General features: G+C 45.9%; 2 protein-coding genes across 2 annotated transcripts in view; one reads left to right on the top strand and one right to left on the bottom strand.

Annotated features, from left to right (window-relative positions):
• Positions 1-416: 416 nt before the first annotated feature.
• On the bottom strand, positions 417-18,849 carry GSG1L2 (GSG1 like 2; the record flags this gene model as incomplete). Its single annotated transcript, XM_080922383.1, has 7 exons — positions 417-599; positions 2,870-2,995; positions 6,005-6,329; positions 8,700-8,811; positions 9,892-10,044; positions 11,705-11,752; positions 18,540-18,849. The coding sequence occupies 7 exons, from the start codon at positions 18,847-18,849 to the stop codon at positions 417-419; spliced, it is 1,257 nt and encodes a 418-aa protein (XP_080778509.1).
• Positions 18,850-23,197: 4,348 nt separating this feature from the next.
• GLP2R (glucagon like peptide 2 receptor) overlaps positions 23,198-24,566 on the top strand; it is a gene marked incomplete at both ends in the record, with an annotated part of 57,589 nt that continues 56,220 nt past the window's right edge. The window contains one exon of the mRNA XM_080922831.1: positions 23,198-23,263. Within this exon, the coding sequence (XP_080778957.1) occupies positions 23,198-23,263 (66 nt within the window). The remainder of the gene's footprint in view (positions 23,264-24,566) is intronic.

Genomic DNA, 24,566 nt, shown 5'->3' with positions numbered 1-24,566 from the left:
TTCCTTTAACGTAATCATCCCAGGACAGACAAGTTTTCCAACCACCATGCACTCTTCCGTTCCTTGAGGACTCCTTCAAGGAACTGCTTTACTGCCCTTCTTGAGGAGGAAGACACAGTTCAGCTGTCTTTGAAATTATAGGTTTTTTTTCCCCTCCAATTTTGCTATGCTGGCATGGAACCCAGGGTCTTGAGCATGCTTGAGAAGCCTTCTCCCGCCGAGCTGTGCACCAGCTGCGAAATCATAGTATGTTCTCATCTGAGTATCAAGAACAAATCAGTTTAGACGCATGGATAGTTGGAAGCATCCTGGAAAGCCTGGGGGTAGGAGAAGTACAGTCTAGGTAGGGGGTGGCCTTACACACGTTCCCCTTTTTGTCCCAAGCAGAAGTCACACCCAGCTCTAACCTTGCAGACTTAGAAGCTTTGGCACACACAGCTCATCACTGAAGAGATGATGTAGAGCTCCCTTGCCCCCTTCCTCTGACCCCTGCACTCATCCACATAGAAAACCAAGTGTTCTCCACCATTGCAGTTCCACCTGGAGATGATGAGGACGGATGAGGATGGAAGGCAGTCTGCTAGGATCCGGACTTCAGCCTTCCGAATTTTTGAAGCAGGGATACTGACAGTGCTCAACCCACATTGGGCCTCCCTAGTCTAGAGATCTGACGCTGCGGGTCCCAAAATCTTTGTGTTACTGTGACACCAGTGGAAATATTAATCTTCGATGCTCTGTGTTATGTATTGCATGATTTAAGTCATGGCACAAACTCTTTCCTAGGCTGTGTGTAGAAGGCAGACATGAAATGTGGATGTCGTGTTTGGCTTGGGTCCCTTTCCCGAGATACTTTAACTTATATGTGCAAATATTTAAACAAGCAAACAAACGAATAAATAAGCAAACAAACAAAACAAAAAGAAACTCCACCAAATCAACGGGAAACAGCCGCGCTCCTAAGCATCTTGGATAAGGGGCACTCCATATTCCACACTGCATCATTGTGGAGAATCGTGGTATAAGACATGGTGTGTTTAGCACTTTGACAAGGTCTGGTCCATCATTAGGGCTGTTCCAGCCTCTTCTTCTTCCTGGTAGGTCTTTATTTCAGTGGTTCTCAACCTTCCTAATGTTGTAACCTGTTCATACAGTCTCTCATGTTATGGTAAGCCCCCAACCAAAAATTATTTTTGTTGCTATGTCATAACTGTAATTTTGATATCATTATGAATCTTAATGTAAATGTCTGTGTTTTCTGATAGTCTTAGATGACCCATGTGAAATGGCCATTCAACCCCCAAAGGTGTCATGACCCACAGGCTGAGAAATGCCCTCCTCTTGTTGATGTTCGTTCTTCTTCATGACTTCTCTCAGTGGGCAGCAGAGCCATTCCTGAGCATATTAGACGTGTTTGGCTGAAGGATCGGAGTTGTCCATATGAGCATAGGAAATGTCATCTTCTGCCGGACTTTGAGCTATGTGATATTCTTGAAGGTCGTAGGTGAGGATGATGGTGTTGAATGAGGCAGTTTGTGTTTGTATGTCTGCCTTTCTAAACAGTGTTACCTTCACCTCACATGCAAGGTGTCTAAGCTGATATGCAAGGTCAGTTAGCTTGCTGGTTTCCTTCTGGCTTGAAGTAAGAATTTGTTGTGCAAAATGAATCTAACAGATCCATTGCAATGGAGGCCCCATCTTCGAAGGTCTTCATGCATAAGGGGGATGGCTGGTAGAGAGAGAGAAACAAGGTTGGATAGGCCAGGGACTCGCTACTGTGGGTTGTTAGGACAGACTGGTGTCTGACAAAAGTAATTTTATGGAATATTGATCACCCTTAAAAAAAAAAGAAAATGTGACACACGCAATGTACATGCACCCCCAGACATCCTCTCATGTGAAATTACCCGGTTGCAAAGAGACAAATTCTGCATGGTCTCACGTTTGTGAGGTTCCCAGAGTGGTCAGATTCCTGGAGGCAGAAGAAACACTGATTGCCAGGAGCTAAGGAGAGAGGTCAGGGAGTGTTTAATGGGTATATGGCTCCCCCTGGGAGAGGAAGGCATTCTGGGGCGGACAGTGGAGTTGGCCACACTTCTATGCTAATGTTCTTGAGGACACTGACCTGTGTACTTGCAATGGGCAGGAAGGGAAAATTACATGATGCATCTCATCATAATAAAAATGTGGAAAGGAAATGATGTGATCTCCTTCGAGACACAATAGAATCAGTTGGTTTTATTTCTGTGATTTTTTTTTTCTCAAGACAGGGTTTTTGTGGTTATGGAAACAGTTACAGGAGACAAACATGATTAGTCACGGCAGGAGTAATGCCCATGGTTCCCAGGCACTGTGTGGGTCTTGGGAGAGGACAGGACGGGAAGGGTTCATGTTGTATTTTATTCCGTTTCTTTTCTCATCAAGGGAGATGAGTGGCAGCCACTGGAAGAAGCACTTATGTTGAATCTGAGTACTGGGGACACAAGTGTCTGTCCTGTTATTTCATATAACGTACAGCAAATTAATTTCATAATTAACAATCTATTTTTAATAAGTTTTATTTATTTATTATTAATAAATCAAATAATAATAACTTATTATTTAAATAAAATAAAATTTAATAAGCAAGAGAAGAGAGAGAATCAGGTGGATTCTGTCTGAATTCTTGCTGTCTTGTCTGTCCTCCTCACATCTCTTGTTTTCTTTTCTTTTTTCCCCTTGGGAACAGCTAGATTTATTATTAATATACCATCGATAGACATAAGACCCAACAGCCCCCTGCACCAAGTTGAAAAAACATTAACAGAAAGAGCATATGCTAGACATGCCAGGGAGTCAGAAATCTTGTGACATGCCGTCCCTGCTTTGGTACCCAGAAGAGAGTGGTACTCTCCAGGGCTTCCAAAGCTTCGGGCAGTCCAGGGTCATTTTGGGAGGACTCCTCCGGGTTCTGTTTGGCTGGTCCAATGGGCGCGGAGTCACTTTCACAAACCTTGTGCTGATAGAGTGTTAAATGAATTAGGTTACACTTTGACTATCGCTTCTGACAAATCGAGGCTGAAAAGTATGTTTCCCTGACTCCAGCTCAGATGTGTGGGCCTTGGACAACTGCTTGAGCTCCATCTCATGCAGTCGATGTAGGAACCAAATCCTGATCTGTTCTTTTGTCAGATTGAGTGAATCAGCCAAGGCCTCCAGAGTCTCCTTGTTCATTAGGGCTGGGGTCTGTCTCGAAGTGCTTCTTTAGTGCCTGGAACGGGTCACAGGTGAGCTTAGAGCTGATATCCATGCAGGACGGACTCGGAGTTGTCTCCATCTCAGTTCCTTCTATCATGGCCGCAGCTCACTTGAGTTCCCTTCTTCAGTTTGCAAGCCTTTTGCTTTCAATTTGACATCTTTTTTTTTTTTCTTCCACATTTTTGTGTAGAAGACCTTATTCCCTTGCTGCACGCAACAACTCATGATCGATCACTCTGGCTCTTTCTGCTGTTCCTTTCTAGGCAATGTTACTAAAGAGAGCAACAAATACTGTTAGTGAACTAGGTGGGTCCTTGACATGCCCTTAAATCTTCAGAAAACGGGACGATTTTCCAATCTGCTCTTTTCTTGCCTACTGCATACAAGGTGGGAGTTTTTCTGTGACCAACAGAGACAAGTTAGTCTCAGTCCCAATTATGTTACACACCCAGGGCTCTAGCTACATATTCCTTGTTTGTGTGTAAGGGATCAGATGCTTCATGAGCAAATCTTACTTCAGCCTCATTGAACAGTTCTTCAAGCACTGACCCCAGCCAGAATCCTAAATCCTTCCATGCAGGAGAGATGTCATGGTGCCTGTGACATTGTAGATGCCTGATAAAATTTACTGATGGGTTAACCAAGGACAGAGAGCTTTCAGGTTAAAACAGCCTGTGGGTTTTCATCCCTTGATCTTGGCTGTCTCTGAGACACACACAATTGTCAAACATAAATTTAGTTGTTGGAGATACATGGAGCAATGTTTACATAGACTCAGAAAATAAATTTATGTTCTGTATGAGGGAACAGAAGTGTCAAGAAATCATTTTAAAACACTGAAGAATTAAGATGTGGCAGTGTGTGTGTGTTCTGGCAGATGGGAATGACATGTATTTGTTTCGTAACCAGCAATAGGGTCATGCAAGGGCAAATGCTCCCTTTCTTTGAAAATGCCTTATGCTGCATACAGGTAACTTAGATACCGGTCTATTTGAGTGTTATAGGCATGTACCACCACACCTGGTGCACAATCAATATTTTTAGGATATTAAAAGAGAGCAAGTGTCTTCAGAGCTCAAAAACCTGTTTTCACTCGACGTCAGTTGCTGGCCCCTTTGACATCAGTTTTGTTTACCTAACTCCAGAGGATTTATTTCTTCCGTGGCATTATCAGCTGTAGGCTGATTCATCCAACAGTTGAGTGTCTCTTGGGGAACATTTCTAAGGATTTCCTCTTCTCTGGGACCAGATTCCACTTGACACCAGGATGTTATCCAAGATCTCCCTGCACACACATGCAGAGTGATGAACCCTATGGAAGAAGCCACGTGCTGCAAAGGGCAGAGGTTATCCAGTATCAGTCCTTCTGTTGTGGGAGGGTTAAAGGCCTGGGGAACACCAATGCTCATCTCTGAGATGGGAGAAGCTGGGTTTGAAGCACTGTACAACAAATCACACCACCAACAATTAACAGACAGTTGATCAACCTGAATCCTAAACATGAAGAAACTAGTTGCATTTTCCCCATTACTCTTCGATAGTATATCTTAATTTCAGTATAAGCAAATTAATGTTTTATTGTGGACATCTAGCTTTTTTCCTCAGAGATGTATTTACTAACCACATAAATTCAATGAAAAAAATATGACTCTGAAGGACTAGTAAGACAGCTCACCAGGCAAAGAGTTTGCCACCAAATTTAAAGACCTGAGTTTGATCCCTGGGATCCACAGGGTGGAAAGAGAGACTCAATTCTGCAAATTGCCCTTTGGCCTCTACCTGTGAACTGTGGTATGTATACACACACACACACACACACACACACACACTCAGGCATGTACGCACACACAAATAAATACATAAACAAATAAATGTAAATTCTTTTAAATTATCCTGGGCTAGGACACGTTTAGGTTCTTGGGATTTAGCAGTCTCTGTTCCCTTCCAAAATGTTCCACATGCCTGACAACCCGTGGCTTAATCTCATGCCATGTATGGGACAGGGGACAGACTCATGCAGTGTCATAAATGAATGCACCAGGAAATCCTGAGCACAGTGCCACCGCCCACAAGGCCTGCGTGCTTGGCAGAGTTTATTTTTAGAGGCAAGAATGCCTGGTGATTTAACTTAAGCAGGGCAATCCAAACATTTGCTCTGCTTCACTGTGATAAGATGTCAGGCTTCTCCTTTCTCTCCTTTCTAGTCCTTCCTAACTGGCCTCACTGTGAGTAGATATTAGGAATTAATTTTCAGGTCCCATTTCTCTATTACTTAGCTCTGGCTGTCTTGGAACTGGCTATGTAGACAAGGCTGATTTTGAACTCACAAAAATGCACCTGCCTCCGCCTCCTGAGTTGTGAGATTAAAGACCTGTGTCTCCAAACCTGGTAAAGGATATTTTTAGGCAACATCATTGATTTTAAAAATTCTATCTTCTTAATAAAAACTACAATTCAAAGTATGGCCTCATATTTCCTGCATCAACTAGAGAAATGTACTCCAGGTTTGTCTGTCACTGAATTTGTGTGGGTGACATATCTTCTGTCATAAGGGATGGGGAGTCCTTTATTATGTTTCCCCTTAATTCTTTAATGATCTGACACTCTTTGGAGATATTTATTAAACTTAGAGATGCCTCAGATGTTCCTTTATACCAGGGTGTTAATGGTAGATGTCTTCTGTAGACACTATTTCCTCTAAAGATACAGGTATTTGTAGGACACATGAGATGCTAAGTCCGAAGCACGGTAGTGGAAAGTTCACCTATACCATGGCCTTCCGAACTCCACTCCAGTGGTGTTCATTGTGATAATAAATGCCTGGCTCATCTGCACCTGCGGAACTTGCTAGCACATGAACACTGCCTCTTGTGCCTGGGGGCCGGTGCCCAGGAACATTCTCAAAGACTTGTTCCACAGCATGGGGAGCAGCTCCTGTTTGCCAAACCTTCTGTGAAGCCTCAGGCTGTGGGGTGTTGTACTGAGGGCATGGACCGTCTTTCTGTGCCTTTGGCATCTCTGCCTGGGCGGTGGTGTATCTGCTCATGGTCGACAATGACACAGCCATACAGAGAGCGAAAGATCCCCAGGCAAGCCTGCAACAGAAGGCATAGTTAGGAAAGACCTAGCGTGCAGTTCCAGAGCTGCTCTGGGGGCAGACACCTGCTTGGAGGTAGAGACATTGTTATGGCCCACAGTGAATGCCGTTTTGGGCCTTCAGGTATGTCTTGGAATATGGTTTGGAGGTTTCCTTTCACAGGTGGACTTTCTGTTGAAGCAGATTATAAAGTTCTGCACTCCATGGGAAATGATAAGGGAGGGGACTGCAGGGTTTATGGGGAGGAATGGGCAACACACAGTATTCAGAGGAGGGTTCCTAGAAGACAAGAAGGAAGTCTATTGCATAGTCTTACAAGTAAGGTTAGAAAACAAGCAGAGGACATCCCCACCCCTCCTACCCAAGAAACAAAAAGAGAAAGAGGCTAGGCATACTGGCTGGTTTTGTGTGTCAACTTGACACAAGCTGGAGTTATCACAGAGAAAGGAGCCTCCCTTAAGGAAATGCCTCCATGAGATCCAGCTGTAAGGCATTTTCTCAATAAGTGATCAATGGTGGGAGGACCTATTGTGGGTGGTGCCATTCCTGGGCTTGTAGTCCTGGGTTCTATAAGAAAGCAGGCTGAGCAAGCCAGGGGAAGCAAGCCAGTAAGCAGCAACTCTCCATGGCCTCTGTATCCACTCCTGCCTCCAAGTTCCTACCCTGTGTGAGTTCCTATCCTGACTTCCTTTGGTGATGAACAGCAATGCGGAAGTGTAAGCTGAATAAACCCTTTCCTCCCCAACTTGCTTCTCAGTCACGATGCTTTGTGCGGGAATACAAACCCTGACTAAGGCACTCAGTCAGGAAAGGAATACAACCTTTGGCTAGTCAAGCCAGAGACCCAGCTGGGAAGAGTTCTAAGAGAACAGAAAACCAAGGAGAAGAAATAGGGAATGAAGTAACACAGAATAAATGTGCCTGAAGTGTGGACGAAAGCTAAGCAGCCTGCAAGCACATGAAAGTGGGAGGAGGGTGGTAGAAAGAACACCCCACCCAGGAACATCCCGACCCTTATCAAGAAAGCAGCAGATTGGGTCAGAATGGTGTTAAACCTAAAAATAGCAGCAATGCACTCAGAAGAAAACAGCAATGCCTTAAAAACAAGGGCAAATGATTTTCAGGTTTTTTGGGGTATTGTTTTTCTTTGCTGGATGATGAAACCCAGAGTACCAAATAAACATCATTCTGGGTATGCAAGGGTTAAAGTAGCCACCCTCTCTGCACTGATCTTTCACCTGTGCATCACACCAGTGACAGAGCCTGAGAACCAGGTTAAGAAGGCGCTAGTCAAGAAAGAAGGTACCCCAGTGACCCAGGTGGAAGGCATGGTGTACAGAGTCCCAGTTGTAAATATTAATATCCTCAGACTGGGGAGACCAAAGCTGAGACGGCTCTAAAAACAGGTGCATCTCGAAGCTTAACGGTGGAATGAGGGAGTGTTTGCCAAAAGTGAGTTTTACAGGGAGGTAAAGATTTTATTTGGCACAAATAATGACTAAAAGTGCAATCAGGAACCCCTGGGCTGACAGGTGTGGCCTCTGGCATTCTGGAGAACAGAGGGAAAAGTTGGCTATTGAAAAAGAAAAGTGGATAAGCTGTCCTGTGGTCATCAGGAGCTGGGAAGCTGTGATTGGCTGGTGGGTGTAGTTGCTAGGTAAGATTTGAAATCTTGGTGGTACGGCTGACCCTAGTGGTTTGTGGGTCAAGCCAGTGCTACATGGAGTGTGTTGGGGATTCTTATTTAAGTGGCCGACTCTCCTGTGCCTCTAGTTGTCATAATGTAATCCACAGTAAATTTCTGCCTTGATTTTTTTTAAAAAAAGCTTTTTAAAAGTTCCAGGCATCAGAAAATTATGAATAAATGCTCTCAGTGTCAATCAACATTTCTGGGTAGACCCTATACTCAGGAGTATAGGAGTATTTGGCCAACACAAAATGAATTCTCTCTCTCTCTCTCTCTCTCTCTCTCTCTCTCTCTCTTTCTCATACACACACACACACACACACATACATACACACAGAGAGAATTTGTTTTGGCTTTTTTGTGTGTTATTGGGTTTTCTTTGTTTATTTGTCTTGATTTTGATTTTTCCACAGGGGGAATGATATTGGGTCAGTTGGGAGATAGAGAGAATCTCGGATGAGTTGGAAGAGAATATAATCAAAATATCTTCTATTAAGATTTTAAATAAGAAACTGGTAGATAATTTTACTCTACTTCTGAGAAGACTGGGTTATAGGAAGGTTACAGTACCAGTCAAGAAAAACAAGCGTAGCAGGTACCAGATCTATCATATTGTCTATTTACCTGCAAAAATCTATGCTCATCTCTTGGTTCATCAGTGCTTGTAACCAAGAAACTTACCAATAGGACCAGCCATAGTCCCATGACTGAGGCCGCCAATCTTCTGGTCCGAGGTTCACAGTGATTTGAAAACTAGTTGTATACATCATGTGAGCCACCATGCCTAGGAGTCCTGTGCAAGCAAAGTTTCATGAGTCACACTTAAGAATGAACATAGCACAGTGGAAAATTTTCTCTACCCTACATGTGCTGGATGCTGTCAGCACTCTAGCCTCCACAGATCTTTATGTGGTATGTGCACATATGCATCCTGAAACACTCATCTGATACTTCATCCTCATAGTAGAAATTGAGGGGACACCCACAAACAGGCCTGATCACAACCAAGAAAACATAGTAGATACCAGGACCTGAGTAGGAATTCCCACATGCCTGTGGCCCAGCTCTTTGCTATGGAAGATGTAGCAGTTGGAGTCTATCTTACTACGTGTCATAGCTATGACCTGGGCAAGATGTTCGGTTCATCAAACACAGGAGTGACGCACGAATTGGACTGATAGCCATTAACGGAATGTAATGTGTCCTGGAAGGAAGCCACATGTTCAGGATGCTATCTTAGTGGAGACATTAACTTGAGGACCTTAGAAGGCCAAGCTAAGTTGCTTGGAGAGCAGAGGTAGTGTTAAAAAATAAAGAGTTCTTTGTGGAACATTGATACCAAACATTGGTGATAATTTTTAAGACACCAAAATTTATATAGTAGGTACACTCTTATGTTGTCTTCACCAGAGCCTAGCTAAAAGACTGATAATAGTTAAGTAACTCTCCTAGAGTTACTATATATATATATATATATATATATATATATATATATATATATGCATATAAGCAAGCATATGTTAAATATATACAATATATTTGCAAACTTGTAACAGAGGCTTGGCCTCAGGAGGACTCCTCCGTGCACCCAAGTTTAACCTTTCCGCTATGTGAGCTCATTGATATTCTCAACACCAGTGCAGCCTCTTCCCTGACTGTAACACCAACTGGTAAATATTTCTCTCTACCTGTGCCCATCTTCTTCCTTTTCAACCCCATATCCGCCCAGCAGAATCAGTCCAGTGACTTATCCAGTAGACTAGCTCTTTTATTGAGCTGGCTGTGACTGGAGGCCAGCCCGCCTATTCCGTGGCTTGAAGCATCATGTTCTCCCTGGAGAAGGCTGGGATAAACTGTTCACGCTAGGAAATACCTGCAAGCACCATGAGGAGGGCCACCGAGGCATCCACATTGATCCAGCTGCATCTGGAACTGTAACAATGTACACTGAAGCCCAGGAGGATGGCACCTGTCAGTATCAGGAAGACATCCAAGACTTCAGCCCCAATGGAGAGCCATAAAACTCCTATAAACAGAAAGGACAGATACAATGAAAGTTCAGAATTCATAACTAGAAGGTTTGATTCTTTGGTTTTATTACCGACACAGTTTCTGTTCTTATAACAAGGGACTGGATGCTTGATATATTGTAAACACAAAGGTATATTACGTTCACAGTTTTGGATGCTATAAAGTTCAAATAGCATGGACCAGGTTCTTGCAAAACTTCCTTAGTTATCTTATTACACCATGGGTATGGCATCATGGTGGGATCATATATTCCAAGGTAACGTGAAGCCAGAGGGACAGGGAGAAGCCAGACTGCTTCTGTCTTTTTTCTTCTTCCTCTCCTCCTCCTACTTCATTTCCTTCTTCTTCTTCTTCTTCTTCTTCTTCTTCTTCTTCTTCTTCTTCTTCTTCTTCTTCTTCTTCTTCTTCTTCTTCTTCTTCTTTCATCTTTTTCTCTTTCATGGGAAGTAACTCAGGGTTAGCACAAGGGAGCTACATCAATTCCTTCTGAGCAGCACCTCAAATGATTTTAAACCTCCCATGGTCTCCACCTCTTAGTTATTCTACCCTGGGGACCAAGCTTCCAGTGTTAAGTACTCCCTGTGAACTCACAAAAGTGGTAGTTATGTGAGATGCCTCGATACTGCAAGCTTTCAATGTGAAGACCATTATTGAGTCTTAGGAACTTCGTGGGTCAATGGAATCTCAGGGTCTCAAGAAGATGGGTATAAATGTTGCCCACTGGAGGGAGGAAAAACATAAACAAAACCCTGGCACAGGGATGCAAGAGATTCTGGGAATGCCCACTCTCCAGCTTAAGGGTCAGCACATTATTTTGATTCCAGTGGAGACATTGTCTCTACTCTTTACAGGAGATGCGTGGGGTCTGGTGAGATAGCTCTGTGGCTAAGACCACTTGGTACTCTTGAAGAGGACCAGCATCCAAATCTGGTGAGACAAACATCTGTAACTCCAGTCCCAGGGGGTCCTACTCCCTGTCTGACCTCCACAGACACCTGCAAAAAGAGTGCAGATTCTCCATTCCCCAAATCTATAAAAGAAGATACCTAATGGGAGAGCAGAAGGGTCTAAGGCTTTAAGAGCTTTGGATGGGCTCCAGTTCCGCCAGTATTGCATGTTTCCATGCAAGCTGCTTGTTCATTCTTGCTAGGAGTACAACTGGAGCTGTGTTGAATGTGGGGTGGAGCAGAATGCACAGAGGGAACAGAAGGGAGTCCACTATCAGCCAGGCAAGACAGCGGATGGGACAGAGAAATGCCCAAGTCTAGCAAGGTCCTCTCTGTGGCTTTATAAAGCCTATATTCTTGCTGGAAGAGCAGGCACCGAGACAGCAAGCAGAAACTGAATGGGGAATGGAAAGAAGAAAGCCCACTCAAGGCAATGGTAGTCAACTGGGCTTCTTCCTTACCCACAGATCATGAGGTTGGCCACAATGGAAATATTTATGGTTCGGGAAGCTACGGACAAGTTTCCTGTCCCTTTGTGAACCTGGCGACCATCTTCTAGCACATCAGGGCTATACTATGAGTGAACTGAGTCTCAGTTAACTTCACAGGAAACCCATATCCAACCACCTCATTGTTTCCCCCACTTCCAATAAGACAATTGGAGCCGTTCAAATTGCGAGGGACCCTGGCTGCAAGCATGATGCTTACCTTGTCCCTCAGTGGGAACTATCCCCAGGAAGCACCTGCACCGCTCACCTAGAAGACAAGGAGATCATCGCCAAACACCGTTTCACAGACAGACAAACGGATGGTGAAAATGTTCTGTGTATGTACAATTCTGTTCAGCTGTGAGGAAAAATGAATTTACAGAAAGTTGTGTGGAACTAGAAAACGTTTCTTTATGAATGGTAACCCAGGCCCAGGAAGACAAATATCATACCTTTTTCCAGGCCTAGTCTAGCATGTTACCCTTAATTATGCATGTCCAGGAGGAAGTAAACATTAGTAAAAGCAGAAGCTAGAAAGGATCCCTCATGGCTGGGGGAAAGTGATTTCTCTAATGGTGGGAGGGTGGGAATAGAGCAAAATGGAGGAGAGAGGGTAGGTGGGGGGGCTGGTGGAGGGAGTGGGGGGAAAGGGAGCTGGGCAGCAGCAGCAGGTGTGTGTGTGTGTGTGTGTGTGTGTGTGTGTGTGTGTGCATGCTTGGGGTGTATGCAGGAGCTGAGGGGAGACACTACACACACACTATGTGGCAGTCCAGTCCCCGAGTGTGCTTCTGTCACCATCTCCACCACCACAGGAACTTTCTGGACTTTATAGTAAGGTAGCCGTGAAAACATGTTATAGATTGCCGCAAGCATTTTTTGTGCTTAAATGCTGATAGAGGCCAGTACGAGGCTCTCTGTCTTGCAGATTTAAAAGCCAGGCTCAAAACAAGGTACACGTTGATAGAGTAAGAGACTGAAAGTGGGGTTTTCGGGGCTGTGGGTGTGGCTCAGTAGGGCGTTTGCCTAGCATTTGCAAAGCCCTAGGTTTAATTCCTAGTGCTGGGAGGAAGGAAGGAAGGAAGGAAAGAAGGGAAGGGAAGGGAAGGGAAGGAAGGAAGGAAGGAAGGAAAAGAAAATGGGGTTCTCCTACCTGAGCATTGGTACATTTCTCCATATCGCTACTTGCTATCTCTCTTCCTAATGTATAGAGATGTATATTAGTCTGTTTTCTGCTATAGCAAAACACTCAAGTCTGGATACTTTACAAAGAGAATAAGTAGTCTTTTTTAGTTTACAATTCTGAATCTGTAAGCGCAAGAGCCTAGTTTCTGCTTGGCTCTGACAAGGGTCTGGACTTCCAGCTAAATTACACATGGCAGACGCTGTCCTGGTGGGAGTAGGTATAGGAGGTAGTGAGTGGCCACTGTGTGACAGGAAGGACTAACCAGGCTCCCAGGAGAAAGAGGGTAGCAGCCAATGATCCAATCATCTCTCACTAGGTCCCACCTCTGAAAAAATTCCTACTGCCTTGAACCACTGCACTGGGACGAGGCTCAGTACTTGAACCTTTGAGAGATACCCTCAAGCCACATCCCAAGCACATGAAAGGAGTGAGTGTCCTTATTCTGAGGAGAGCTGTCTTTTCCAACAGTGATGGGGAGGGGGAGAAGCCAGGGCAGGGTAAGGGCAGGGGCAGGGTAGGGGCAAGGCAGGGGAGAGGCTGGGGCAAGGCTGGGGTAAGGCTGGGGTAGGGCAGGGGCAGAGGGAGCCAGGAGCAGATCAGGGGCAGGGCACAGAGCTCCAGAAGATCAGCTGCACCGATTAAGAGAATTCCTAATAGCTTAGATGGACAAGATTAGCTGGGCCCAGAGAGCTAGACCTGAGTGACCCCTTGATTAATGTGAATCCTCAAAAACGGTGTTCCTTCTCAACAAAGCCAGCAGGATTAAGAAGAAAAATCTTTACAAATCCCGTGAAGCCAGAGAGGCGGGTGCTACATAGCTTGGCAGCGCATGAGCAGCCAAGAGGCACATCAAGCCAGCCGTAGGAGAATGCGTACAGGCCCTGGGTGCTCTATTCCGCCTCGGAATCAAGGTCCCAGGGCTACCCATGTGCCCCTGTCTGAATGCCCTGAGTTCAGCACGACAGCTCAGGGTCTACTCAAGCACGTTTTATTGATCCGAAGACTCGGCCATGGAAGGAAAAGACGGGAGCCTCGACTCTTCCCCGAGCTTTCGTCGCAGACATTTATTTCAGAGTGCGGGGGGGGGGGGGGAAAAGAGACGTAATCTCCCTTCTAAAGCACTGCAGGGCCCACTCTCAGAGAGATGAGCTGATTTATCTGGGGAATATTTCCCCAGCCAGGTTCCGGGCCACAGAACTGGGGTGCTGACACACCCTTAAATCCTGCATTGGTTAGGAACCTCTTCCCTGAGACCAGAGTCCAGCGACACTGAGCCCATTCCACGCCCTCAGCGCCCTCTCCACCGCTTGTCGCTTGTACCACTTCTTCATTTCTGTTCTGACCGATCCCCCCCCCCCCCGCGCTTTTGCCCTGAGTCCCGGGGTGCTTGTGATGCAGTTTGTGCTTTGTTCCGTGTACCCTATCACAAACAAGCCTTTGGGGGCCCATGTAAAGCTCTAAATAGATTTTTCAATTGGGAGATTGAAGAATCCAAATCTCCCCCGTTGCAAAAGCAAAGCATCTGTCTGTGTTGAGCTCCCAAGAGGACCTGACCTCAATGCTGAGTTGAACTCAAAGGCCAACCATGTCTGTTACCGCCTCTGTGAGCCCTTGGCACCTGTAGCTTCATTTATTGTGATGATGATCCTTGTGTTTAATGTGTGAGCGTTCTGTCTTCATGTACACCTGTGTGGAGAGGACATCACATCTTCTTTCAGATGGTCATGAGCCACCATGAAGTTGCAGGAAACTGAACTCAGGACCTCCAGAAGAGCAGCCACTGCTTTACACCGCTGAGTCATCTCTCCAGTCCCAACATTTGTAACTTCTAGTATCTAGCTTTGATTCACCCTCTAATATGTTTGGTATTAATTAGTCCCAATATCAAGTAAAAGCTGAACACTAATTTTTTTTTTTTTTTTTGCTTTAGGTACATCCTGCAAAACACAGAGAGGATGGTGTGTTCTGGGACGGTGAATTCTTTCTGGGAATATATCTTCTTTCTTTCTTCTTAAAACAATGGCAATGTAGTGGAAGAGCTTTAGTCAAATGGGAAGAAAGCATTCACAGTAGTTATTAGATTGTGGGGTAACAGGAACAGTCAGAGAGAAGAGTGCAAGGTCCAAGTTCAAGTTCATCAGTCTAGCAAGGCAGCCTTCGATGGCACACATGCTCTTCTATAACAGTTTCTCACTGTCATTCTCATATAAATAATATAAATATATATGAATGGAGAAACCTCTTCTGTGGTTAATTTGGGAAACTTTGGGATGTGTTGGACTAATTAGTTAAAAAAAAAAACAACAACTTCGCAGAGGTATTTTGTACGCTAATGGACACTCTGAGTTTCCAAGAAAAAGTATAATATGAAATCATTTCCAGTCTAGTCTTAAACTCTCTTTTTATTTTCCAGTGAGGTCCTGTTAAAGGCCCTTTGCATCCTGAACTCAAGAACAGAGGTGCACAGAGTTGGAAAGGAACCAAGAAACACATCCTTGATTTTTACTCAAGATTGTTTAGAATCGCCAAGAACATCAGTCTTCTTTAAAGTTTAGCATAGGTGCCAGTTGATGTAGGAAAGGTCCTCTAGTATTACCATCCAGGTGGAAGTGGTGTGTGTGTGTGTGTGTGTGTGTGTGTGTGTGTGTGTGTGTGTGTGTGTGTATTCCTGGGTTGACAAAAATGTCAAGAGGTCTTCCTATAAAGCCTCTAAAGTGGTTCTCAGTTTTTGGCAAACCTCTATCTCCAAAAATATTTATATTATGATTCATAACAGTAGCATAATTAGAGTTATGGATTAGCAATAAAGATAATTTTATGGTTGGGGTCAGCACAACATGATGAACTGTGGTAAAGGGTTGCAGCATTGGGAAGGCTGAGGACCACTGTGCTAGAGGAAGGAGTGCAAAAGAGCTTCACAGTCTCTTGATGATGCCCCCAGATCCTGTTTTAGGTTGAGGACCTCCCCAGCACATGCATATAAGCTGACTGTCAGGGTTTCTATTCCTGCACATCATGACCAAGAAGCAAGTTAGGAAGGAAAGGGTTTATTCAGCTTACACTTCCACATTGCTGTTTATCACCAAAGGATGTCAGGACTGGAACTCAAGCAGGTCAGGAAGCAGGAGCTGATGCAGAGGCCATGGAGGGATGTTACTTACTGGCTTGCTTCCCTGGCTTGCTCAGCCTGCTTTCTTATAGAACCCAGGTCTACCAGCCCAAGGATGGCACCACCCACAATGGACTGGGCCCTCCCTCCTTGATCACTAGTTGAGAAAATGCCTTCCAGCTGGATCTCATGGAGGCATTTCCTCAACCGAGGCTCCTTTCTCTGTGATAACTCCAGCTTGTGTCAAGTTGACACAATACCAGCCAGTATACTGACCAACGACTTCTTAACCAGAAGTCTTAGGGATAATTTGTACCAGGTGCCAGCCTCATGTTACTGTGACCAAGGGACACACACCTCTCTCAGATGGTCAGCTTATACCTGCTTCTGGGCCTCCTTAAAGTCCAAGCCTTCCCTTTCTTTAAGTCTAGCTGAGACAGTTTTTCTCCTCTTGCATCTTTCTAATTTTCTAATCCCATCCCAAGCTCAGCCACCATTGAAGGCCCTCCTCCCTCAGACATCACAATAGCACACCAACACCAGTGCAATGGCCAAGTTTCTCCAGTTAGCTTTCCCCCTGATACAAGGGAGGAACAGCTGCCCCAGCGACATGTAAAGGCCACATGAGCTCTGATCTGTACCGAGGCTTCCTCCTGTTCCTTGCCCTGTGTTCTAGTGGCAAAACCTGATTTGGCTGCCTCAGATGAGGTCAATTCATTTCTGTCTGCCTGGAACACCCTGATTTCTGATCTGCATCTATTACGATCCCAGGTGTGGGGCTTGGGAAGGACAACTCAGTTGATAAACTGCTTGCCTCAAAGCATGAGTTTGATCATCAGAGTCCAACTTAAAATGCTGGGCATAGTGATGTTACCCTGCAATCCCAATGGTGGGGGAGTGGAGATTGGAGAATCCTGGGGTGGTATGCTGGCCAGCTATTCTTACTTCATTAGTGAGATCAGGGCCAATGAGAGAGGCTGAATTCTGAATCATGACACCTGAGGTTGTCCTCTGGCTTCCACATATATGCATACATAATAGCCCCCTTCAACACACACACACACACACACACACACACACAGACAGACTTAAAACTAAGGTACATGTGGCTTGATACAATGGCCACCCGTTTCAGACCTCAGTAGCACCTCCTTTGTCCACTAAGGTGGGTGGATGAGCCTCTGTCTTAACCATCACCATACCCTTTCTTGTTTTACTGTTACAGTAGATATTTTCCAGTGGCTTTTAGCTCTCAGCACTGCGCTGCCCTCTCTGTTACAGCCCTGCTTCCCCAGCCTCCTGCCATGCACAGAAATGCCTGTTAGTGAATATTCTCCATGATACCCCAACTCTCTTCTATCCAGAGGGCTCTTCTGTGTCCTGGGGTGTGTTTCTCTAGCTGCGATGTGTGCTGAATGAGAAATATAAGTCCGAGGATGTAAGTGGGGACTGCTAGGGGCGTCCCCTTCTCACTTTGGGGTCTTTGTTGTGAAAGCAGAGGGACTCAGCCCTGAGGAGAGGAACTCAATCAGCCCTGAGCAGAGGACTCAGCCTGTAGCAGCACAGATGACATTTCTCTGTCTTCTCTTCTTTGTGAGGAGACTCTGCTCTATGTACTACCCCCCACATTTATTTCTTCTCTCCTCACCCTTTACTTCATCAGCCCCCACCCTCCATCCACAAAGTCTGGAAGATATTAATGAATTGGGGCTGACTGACCCTGGACAAAGCTTATCACTGTGATAATTTTCTGAGCCCCAGTCTCCTGCTTCCGAGCGGAGGGAGGGAGGGACATCCGGTGTGCAGGGCTGTGTCAAGGGCAGACCGAGATAAAGGGCCAACTTAGTATTGGTCATGATTGTGATAGATCTGCTAGGTGATGCTAAGACCTGTTCGGGGAGTGTTTGCTTTGTTTTTTTGTTTGAAATAGATCCTGTTTCAAGAGTCATAAAAAGTGCAAGAGAGGCTCAGCATTGGAGGAACTGGGGCAATGGCTCAGTGTTCGGAGCTTGCTGCTGCTCTTGCAGAGGTGTAGGCTTTGGTTTCCAGAACAAGTCGGGTGTTTCACAACTGCCTGTAACTCTAGATGCCTTCTTCTGGTCTCTGAGCATGTACACACACACACTCTCTCTCTCCCTCTCTCTTTCCCTCTCCCCCTCCCTCCCCCTCCCCCTCTCCTTCCCTCCTTCCCTCCCTCCCTCCCTCCTTCCCTCTCTCTCTCTCTCTCTCTCTCTCTCTCTCATGAACTTCCTTTAAAAATTAAGGCACACATACATTAAAAAGTTAAAGCTAGGCATGGTCGCACACAACTTCAATCTCAGCATTGGAAGGCCGATTTCTCTTCGTGAATGTGAGGCCAGCCAAGGTTACAAAGTTAGACCCTGTCCCAAGTAACAACAATGAGGACGACATTGACAGCTGTAGCAACAACAACACACTTGTAAACCGAGAAAGGAGTCTTAGAGATGCAGCTTGGAGGTGGGTAGTGGCCACTTTTTGATTCTCGAGAAACTGAGAGACAAGGGGCAAGTGGGTGAACACTTGCGCTTAATAAAAAGTATGTCAGGCACTTCCTCCATAAGCACCTCCATGGTTCCCATTTTACAGAGGAGAAAACTGAGACTCAGATGTAAAGGACTTGCTTAAGCCGACACAGACAGTCCATGGCAGACCTAAGATTCAGACCCAGGCAGTGTGACCCTAGGACCCCTTGTCAGGGCCATCCTGCTACTGTAGGCCCGGGGACACACGGACTGCACTCACCTGTGCTGTTGAGGCTGTCCTCACAGGACTGCCAAAGCCCTGCGTGGAACTTGCTCTGGATAAACTTGTCGTCCCCTGTCTCCCAGATGTACTGGACAGCCTGGTTGTCATCGAGCCTTCTGCCCGTGCTGCTGCTGGCCCGGCTGAAGTGAATGCAGTTCAAGCCCCCCAGGAGATCGTGGCACAGAGGTTTTGTTATTCGTCGGATTCCCTCGCACCAGTGGCTGCTGCCCATGGCTGTGAGGGAGAAGGCAAGGGCCAGGCAGACGGGGAAGAGGGTCATTGTCCGCTGCCACCTCACCCTGTCCATGGCAGAATGAAGCTCCCAGTGCCAGCGTGAGCAAGGGCCCCCTCCTCTCTACTGCATTATGGTCTCCACCCCCCCCCCCAGCCCGGCCATCTGTCCTCCCGATGCAGCTTCTTCCTGGTCCCCTGGGGGGAACATGTATGTGTTCCGCATATAGCATCTGTGTAAGCACCATGGCAAAAGCTCTTCTCCTAGGAAGAGGCTCAGGGTAAGCCTATTCCATCCACACTAGGACGAGCAAGTGCAGGGGCCATTGGTCCATTTTGGAAATCAGTAGTAAAAGATGCATAACATAACATTTCCTACTGTAACTGTCAAGTGTACGGTTCAGTGGCTGTAAGCACAGTCACATTGCTTGGAAACATTCACCTCCATTTCCAAGACTCCTTTCAGCTTGCAAAAGTCGAAGCTCTGTCACCAGTAAACAAGTCCCCATTCCCTCTCCTCGAAGGCCCTGGAAGCCTCCATTGTCCGTATTGTCTTAGAATTCCACCAGAAGCCTCATGAAAATGCAACAAGCAGTGTTTAAGTGTCCACTTTCTTTCCCATAGTACAGATGTTCTCAAACCCCATTGTGTTTTAGCGTATGCCAAAAGCTCTTGACTCTTGGCAGGGTGGAATAGTCACCCAGGTTTATTATAGGACACCTTGGTTCTCTGCTTCTCTCTTGATGCTCCCGGTTGTTTTCTTCGACAGTTGTAGAGGACATTGGTTTTGACTGAAGGCCAAGACGATCTGGGTGGGTGTCTTGATGCCCCACTCCACTCTGAGTTTCAGAACTAAGATGGTCCCTTGGTGCCAGATTCCAGAAGCACGAGATGCTCTCTTTCTAAGAAAAATTATTAGCTTACAAATAACTAGGTTTCATAATGGTATTTTAAAACAAAATGTGCTCTGCTGTTTCTCTTTCTACCTTTACCCCCCCACCCTCCTTCTGCCCTCCCACCCCGCCACACCCTTTTGACTTTCATGACACTCTCGATCTTTCGAACTCTCTCTCCACTCTCCTAACACCTCTTGTGTTCTCTCGTAGCCTCCCATCTAGTTGGGCAGTCCGAGTGTGCTCTCACAGACCTTTATCTGTGTGCGTGAACGTTAGAAGTAAGGATCTGCGTAGGAGAGTGAGCACGCAAGAAACATGGAAGCTCGTGGGACTTTCTGGGCCTGTTTCCGGCCCAGCCCTAGGAAAGAGAAATTGCAGAGAACAGGTGCTTAGCCCAGAGACTGAGAGAAGCAAGATACAGGCAGTTTGCTTCAAAGCCTGTATAGAGTGGGAAGGGATATGTGCCTGATTGGATGTAGAAATTAGCACCATCTAGGAGACCCAAAGCCCTTGTACCATCACCCACATCCTCACTGCATGGGTCTTTGCTGGAGCAGCAATGTTGAAGACCCTTAAGGGGGTGGGGCTAAGGCTAAGCTCCACCCCTTTGTAGGCTAAGCTTCACCCTTTGGTAGGCTAAGCTCCACCCCTTGGTAGGGTCAGGAAGGAGTGCAGAGCCTCCCAAGAAATTTATCTTTTACTTATGTTTCCAGGAATAAACCAAAAACTAACCTATTTTTACGATGGGAAAAGTAAAGGCAATTAGAAACCCCAGGAAAAGTCAAAATTTACATAAGAAATTTAATAAACCTGAAGCCAGGAAGGAACAGAGAGAGGAAAGGGTCTGAGTGGCTCAGACGATCCCGGGCTCCTCATTAAGTGTTGAGCAGCCCTGGAGCTGGCCTGATGTAAGCGTGCAGTGACATTTGTGTTTGTCTCTCTCCATCTGTTCTTCCCTGCTGGTGAGGCCAGCGGACCTGTGTTCTGTGCTCTCTGTAGCCTTAGAAACCATGTGCGGCTCTCACAGACATGTTTACCACATTTTGACACTAGATGGCATTCGTCCAACAGGTTGTAGGTAGTGAAGCTGTATGCAAGCAGACCATGGCTTGTCCTTTCAGGGGGAACAAATCTGGGAGACCAGAATGTGGATGCCTCAGTCCTTTTCAGAAGGGAGAACAAAACACTTATGGGAGGAAATTCAGGGACAAATAAAGGATCGGGGATTGAAGAAAAGCTCATCCAGAGACTGCCTTACCTGGGGATATGTCCCATATGCAGCCACCAAACCCACACACTATTGCTGATGCCAGGAAGTGCTTACTCACAGGAGCCTGATATGGATGCCTCCTTAGAGGGTCTGCCAGAGCCATACTGATACAGCTGAGTATGCTTGCAGCTAACCATTGGACTAAGCACACGGATCCCAATGAAGGAGCCAGAGAAAGGTCTGAACGAGCTGAAATGGTTTGCAACCCCACGGGAAGAACATTATCAACCAACCAAACCCTCCAGAGCTCCCAGGCACTAAAACACCAAACACTGAGTGTACATGGAGAGACCCATGGCTCCAGGTGCATATGTAGCAGAGAATAGCATTGTCTGGCATCAATGGGAGGAGAGGCCTTTGCTCCAGTGAAGGTTTGTTTTCACAGTGTAGGGAAATGCCAAGGTGCTGAGGTGGGAGTGGGTGGTTGGGAGAGGGAGCATCTTCATGGAAGCAAGAGGAGGGGGAGGGGATGGGAGTGGGGAGAAAGGGGATAACATTTGAAATGTAAATACAGAGAATATCCAATGAAAATGAAAGAAAACTTATTCTAATTTTAAAAAATCAGAACAAATGTTTTTTGAGAAACATTCAAAGAAGCAAGATAAAATGAATATTTGTGCAAAGTGGGTGTTTTTTCTGCCACCAATAAACACACACACACACACACACACACACACACACACACACACGTTTTCTTCCCTCCCTGCCTCTTCATCCCATTCTCTGTGGTCCCAAAGAGTTGACCACATTGACTGTAGAAATCACACTGGCATAAAAGCCCATTTCAGACTGATCGTTTTACTCTTAAGGTTTAAATTCTTGCCACGTGAGGGTTTTAAAGATTTTTAGGAATTTTTATCTAGCAGTGCTCACCTGTTTTTATGGGAATGTTCAGAATTTACTGGGCTTGATCTGTTAATGGAAATGAGCCATGGTTTATCTTAAATGTGAAGGAAAAAAGGGGGATGGGAAGAAAGAAGGGAGGGTGAGAGGAAAGGGGGGGAGAGGAAACTGCCTTTTCTACCTCTTGCCATTTTGCCATTTTGTCTCTCACCTTCCACTTGGGCCTCCAATGGAAAAGCTGGCTAGAAAGCTGGAAGCCAGCCAGGGATAGGAGGACTGAGGGGCTTCAAGCAGAGCCTTGGAGACAAAAAAATAGCTCACCAGAGAACAGGAACATGCTCTGAGACCCTGAGTACTAACGAATAGTTCCTGACCAGGTAGCTGTGGTCAGGTCACTTGGCTAGAAGGCCTGGCTTTGTCTTTTTACTTGCTGCACAGCCTTGAACAACCAACCTGGCCTCTCTGAACCCCACTATTTCTCAGCCCTCAGACGAAGAAGTAATGGTACCTTGGGAGGGTACTTGTGAGTCCAAGTGAAATGGGGCAGAGGGTGGAAGGTTTTGTAACTATAGACTCAAGTGGGGAGGTGGGGTGTTGGTTAGTAAGTCCTCATGAATACCATAAAAGTATCTATTTTTCAGGTGCTCAGAGCAACACTGTGTTCAGAACACAAGGACCCACTCAGAACACGTGAATAATCGAGAGGCACCAGCCTCTGTGCTTTCTACTCATTGTTTTGTTATTGTGTGGACATAACTCTCAGCACAGAACAGGCTTGGGTCTGGAGGTGTTGTCTCTGAGACAGGCAAGCTGCTCCTGTTACTATGGCATAGTCATAACCGGAGCTCAGAGGTACCTCGGCCCTGGCGTGGTTTAGAAAAGTTTGATGCCTTAGAAAGAAATCCTGGCTTAAAAGATGCCTACCTGGCTTCTGGGCCCATCCTCTCCAGCTATCCGAACAATTCTGGCCGTGTGCGTGGAGTAGAATCCTCGGAATGGAAACCATGCCTTGCGTTTTCTTCTGGGCCTGCTGAGGAAGTCCCAGGCAGCATAGACGTCTTAGGGGGTAGGTCTGGGAAAAATCTCCCAAGATTTTAGGAGGGGCGGGCGGGGGATGAGAAACTTGGAGATTCAGTGGATCGCTGTAGAGCAGCTCAGACAGTCGGCAGCCTGTGGAGGACTTTTGCAAACACTTCCTCTCTGGAAAAGGAGGAATGCAGGAGGCCACCGCCTGCGGTACATCTTGGAGTGTTGGAGGGATGTGCCTGCACTTGTGAACGGGAGCCAGGAGGATGAGGCCCCAACCAAGCCCGGCAGTGCCCAGTAGATGCAGAGAGGCCCCCCGGCCCCGGGTGCGGGCACAGCCAGTGGGCATCTCTGCGACCCAGGGGCGCGACCCTCTCCACTCCCACGGGATGCGTCTGCTCTGGGGCCCTGGGACGCCCTTCTTCGTCCTGCTTCTGCTGGTTTCCATCAAGCGAGTAAGAACAGATTTTTATTCCTTATTCTTCTTGTTAATATTATCAGTTGTGCATGTTTTCTGGCAGTAGAAGCAATTTAGGCCCCTTGTAGGCAGTTTGGGAAGAATAAAACCATATTAAGAATATGATGCTCAACCACAATCACAGCATCTGCTCCCTGTTCATATTTTGGCTGATTTTTTAAAATTCTCTTTTCTGTGCATTATTTTACACATTATTTGTGTCCTAGTCTTCCTTTGATTTCCTTCTAGAAGCATCTTCCCATGTAAGTAAGCATTTATGAGTTACACGTTTCTATGCCTTTCTTTCTTCTTTTCTCTTTTCGTAGGTTTCCAATTCAAATACTTAAAAAAAAATTTTTTTAGAGTATTCTGTGGTCTATAATATTAAAAGATACTGAATCCAAAGACCTATTAACATAAGCTACACATCACAGCGATTCCATCAGCCAGAGCCCACCCTCACTCACATCTGGGGTTACACATCTGATACTTCTTCACTGTTCATTTGCATACAAGTTAAAATAATGAATATCCACACTACAGATAGTTTGTGATCTATTTTAAGGCATGTAAAAGCGTGAACACACCAACAGTTAAGTAGCTCCGAGTTTGGTATCACGAATCCCCACTTCTGTGATTTTGTTTTATGCTCACAGCAGCCCTGCAGGGGAGGTCCTCTTGTTAACCCCATTTTACAGAGGAGGAAACTGAGCCCATGAAGGCTAACTAACAGTACTCTACATCCATCAGTGTAGACCCATTGTAGGATAATGGTGAGCTTTCTAGATGTATTAGCATGCATTTAACTGTGTTTAAGTGATGCCTTTAAGTTTGGGTTCTTAGTAGTTTGCTTTATTCTTATCAGAGAAGTTTAGGAGGAGTTTTCCTATTCCTTCCCTTTCTGGGGTCTCATTTCTTCCTGGCTGTGGTGGGGAGGGACTCCAGTGTAACGAGAGCACCCTAGGGGATGACCACCTTCCCCACTTGGCTTCTGGGTCCTCATTTGCCTCTTCAGAATTTAAAAATCCTGCCTTTCTGCAGCCAGGCAAGGCAGAGGTGCCAGATCTCATAAATGTCCCTGTCCCCAGCCTTTCTGCCAGAGATTAGATTGCAAAAACATTGGTGCTGACTTCCCAAGTCCAAATTCTCCCCAGAGCTGCCTTCGTTCCTCAAGTACTGTCAACTTGGGGACAATTGGTGGTGTTGGGGGATTTTGCTGTGGTGGCAGACTCTTTTGAGGGACAATGTCCCCAAGGAGCAGGTGACCTCCATCTGTGGTTTCCACTGTTACTGGTGCTTCC

The sequence above is a fragment of the Micromys minutus genome (genome assembly GCF_963924665.1).
Source record: "Micromys minutus genome assembly, chromosome: 10".
Lineage (NCBI taxonomy): Eukaryota > Metazoa > Chordata > Mammalia > Rodentia > Muridae > Micromys > Micromys minutus.
The sequence above is the reverse complement of the archived record's forward strand: the minus strand, read 5'-3'. Positions and strand labels throughout refer to the sequence as shown.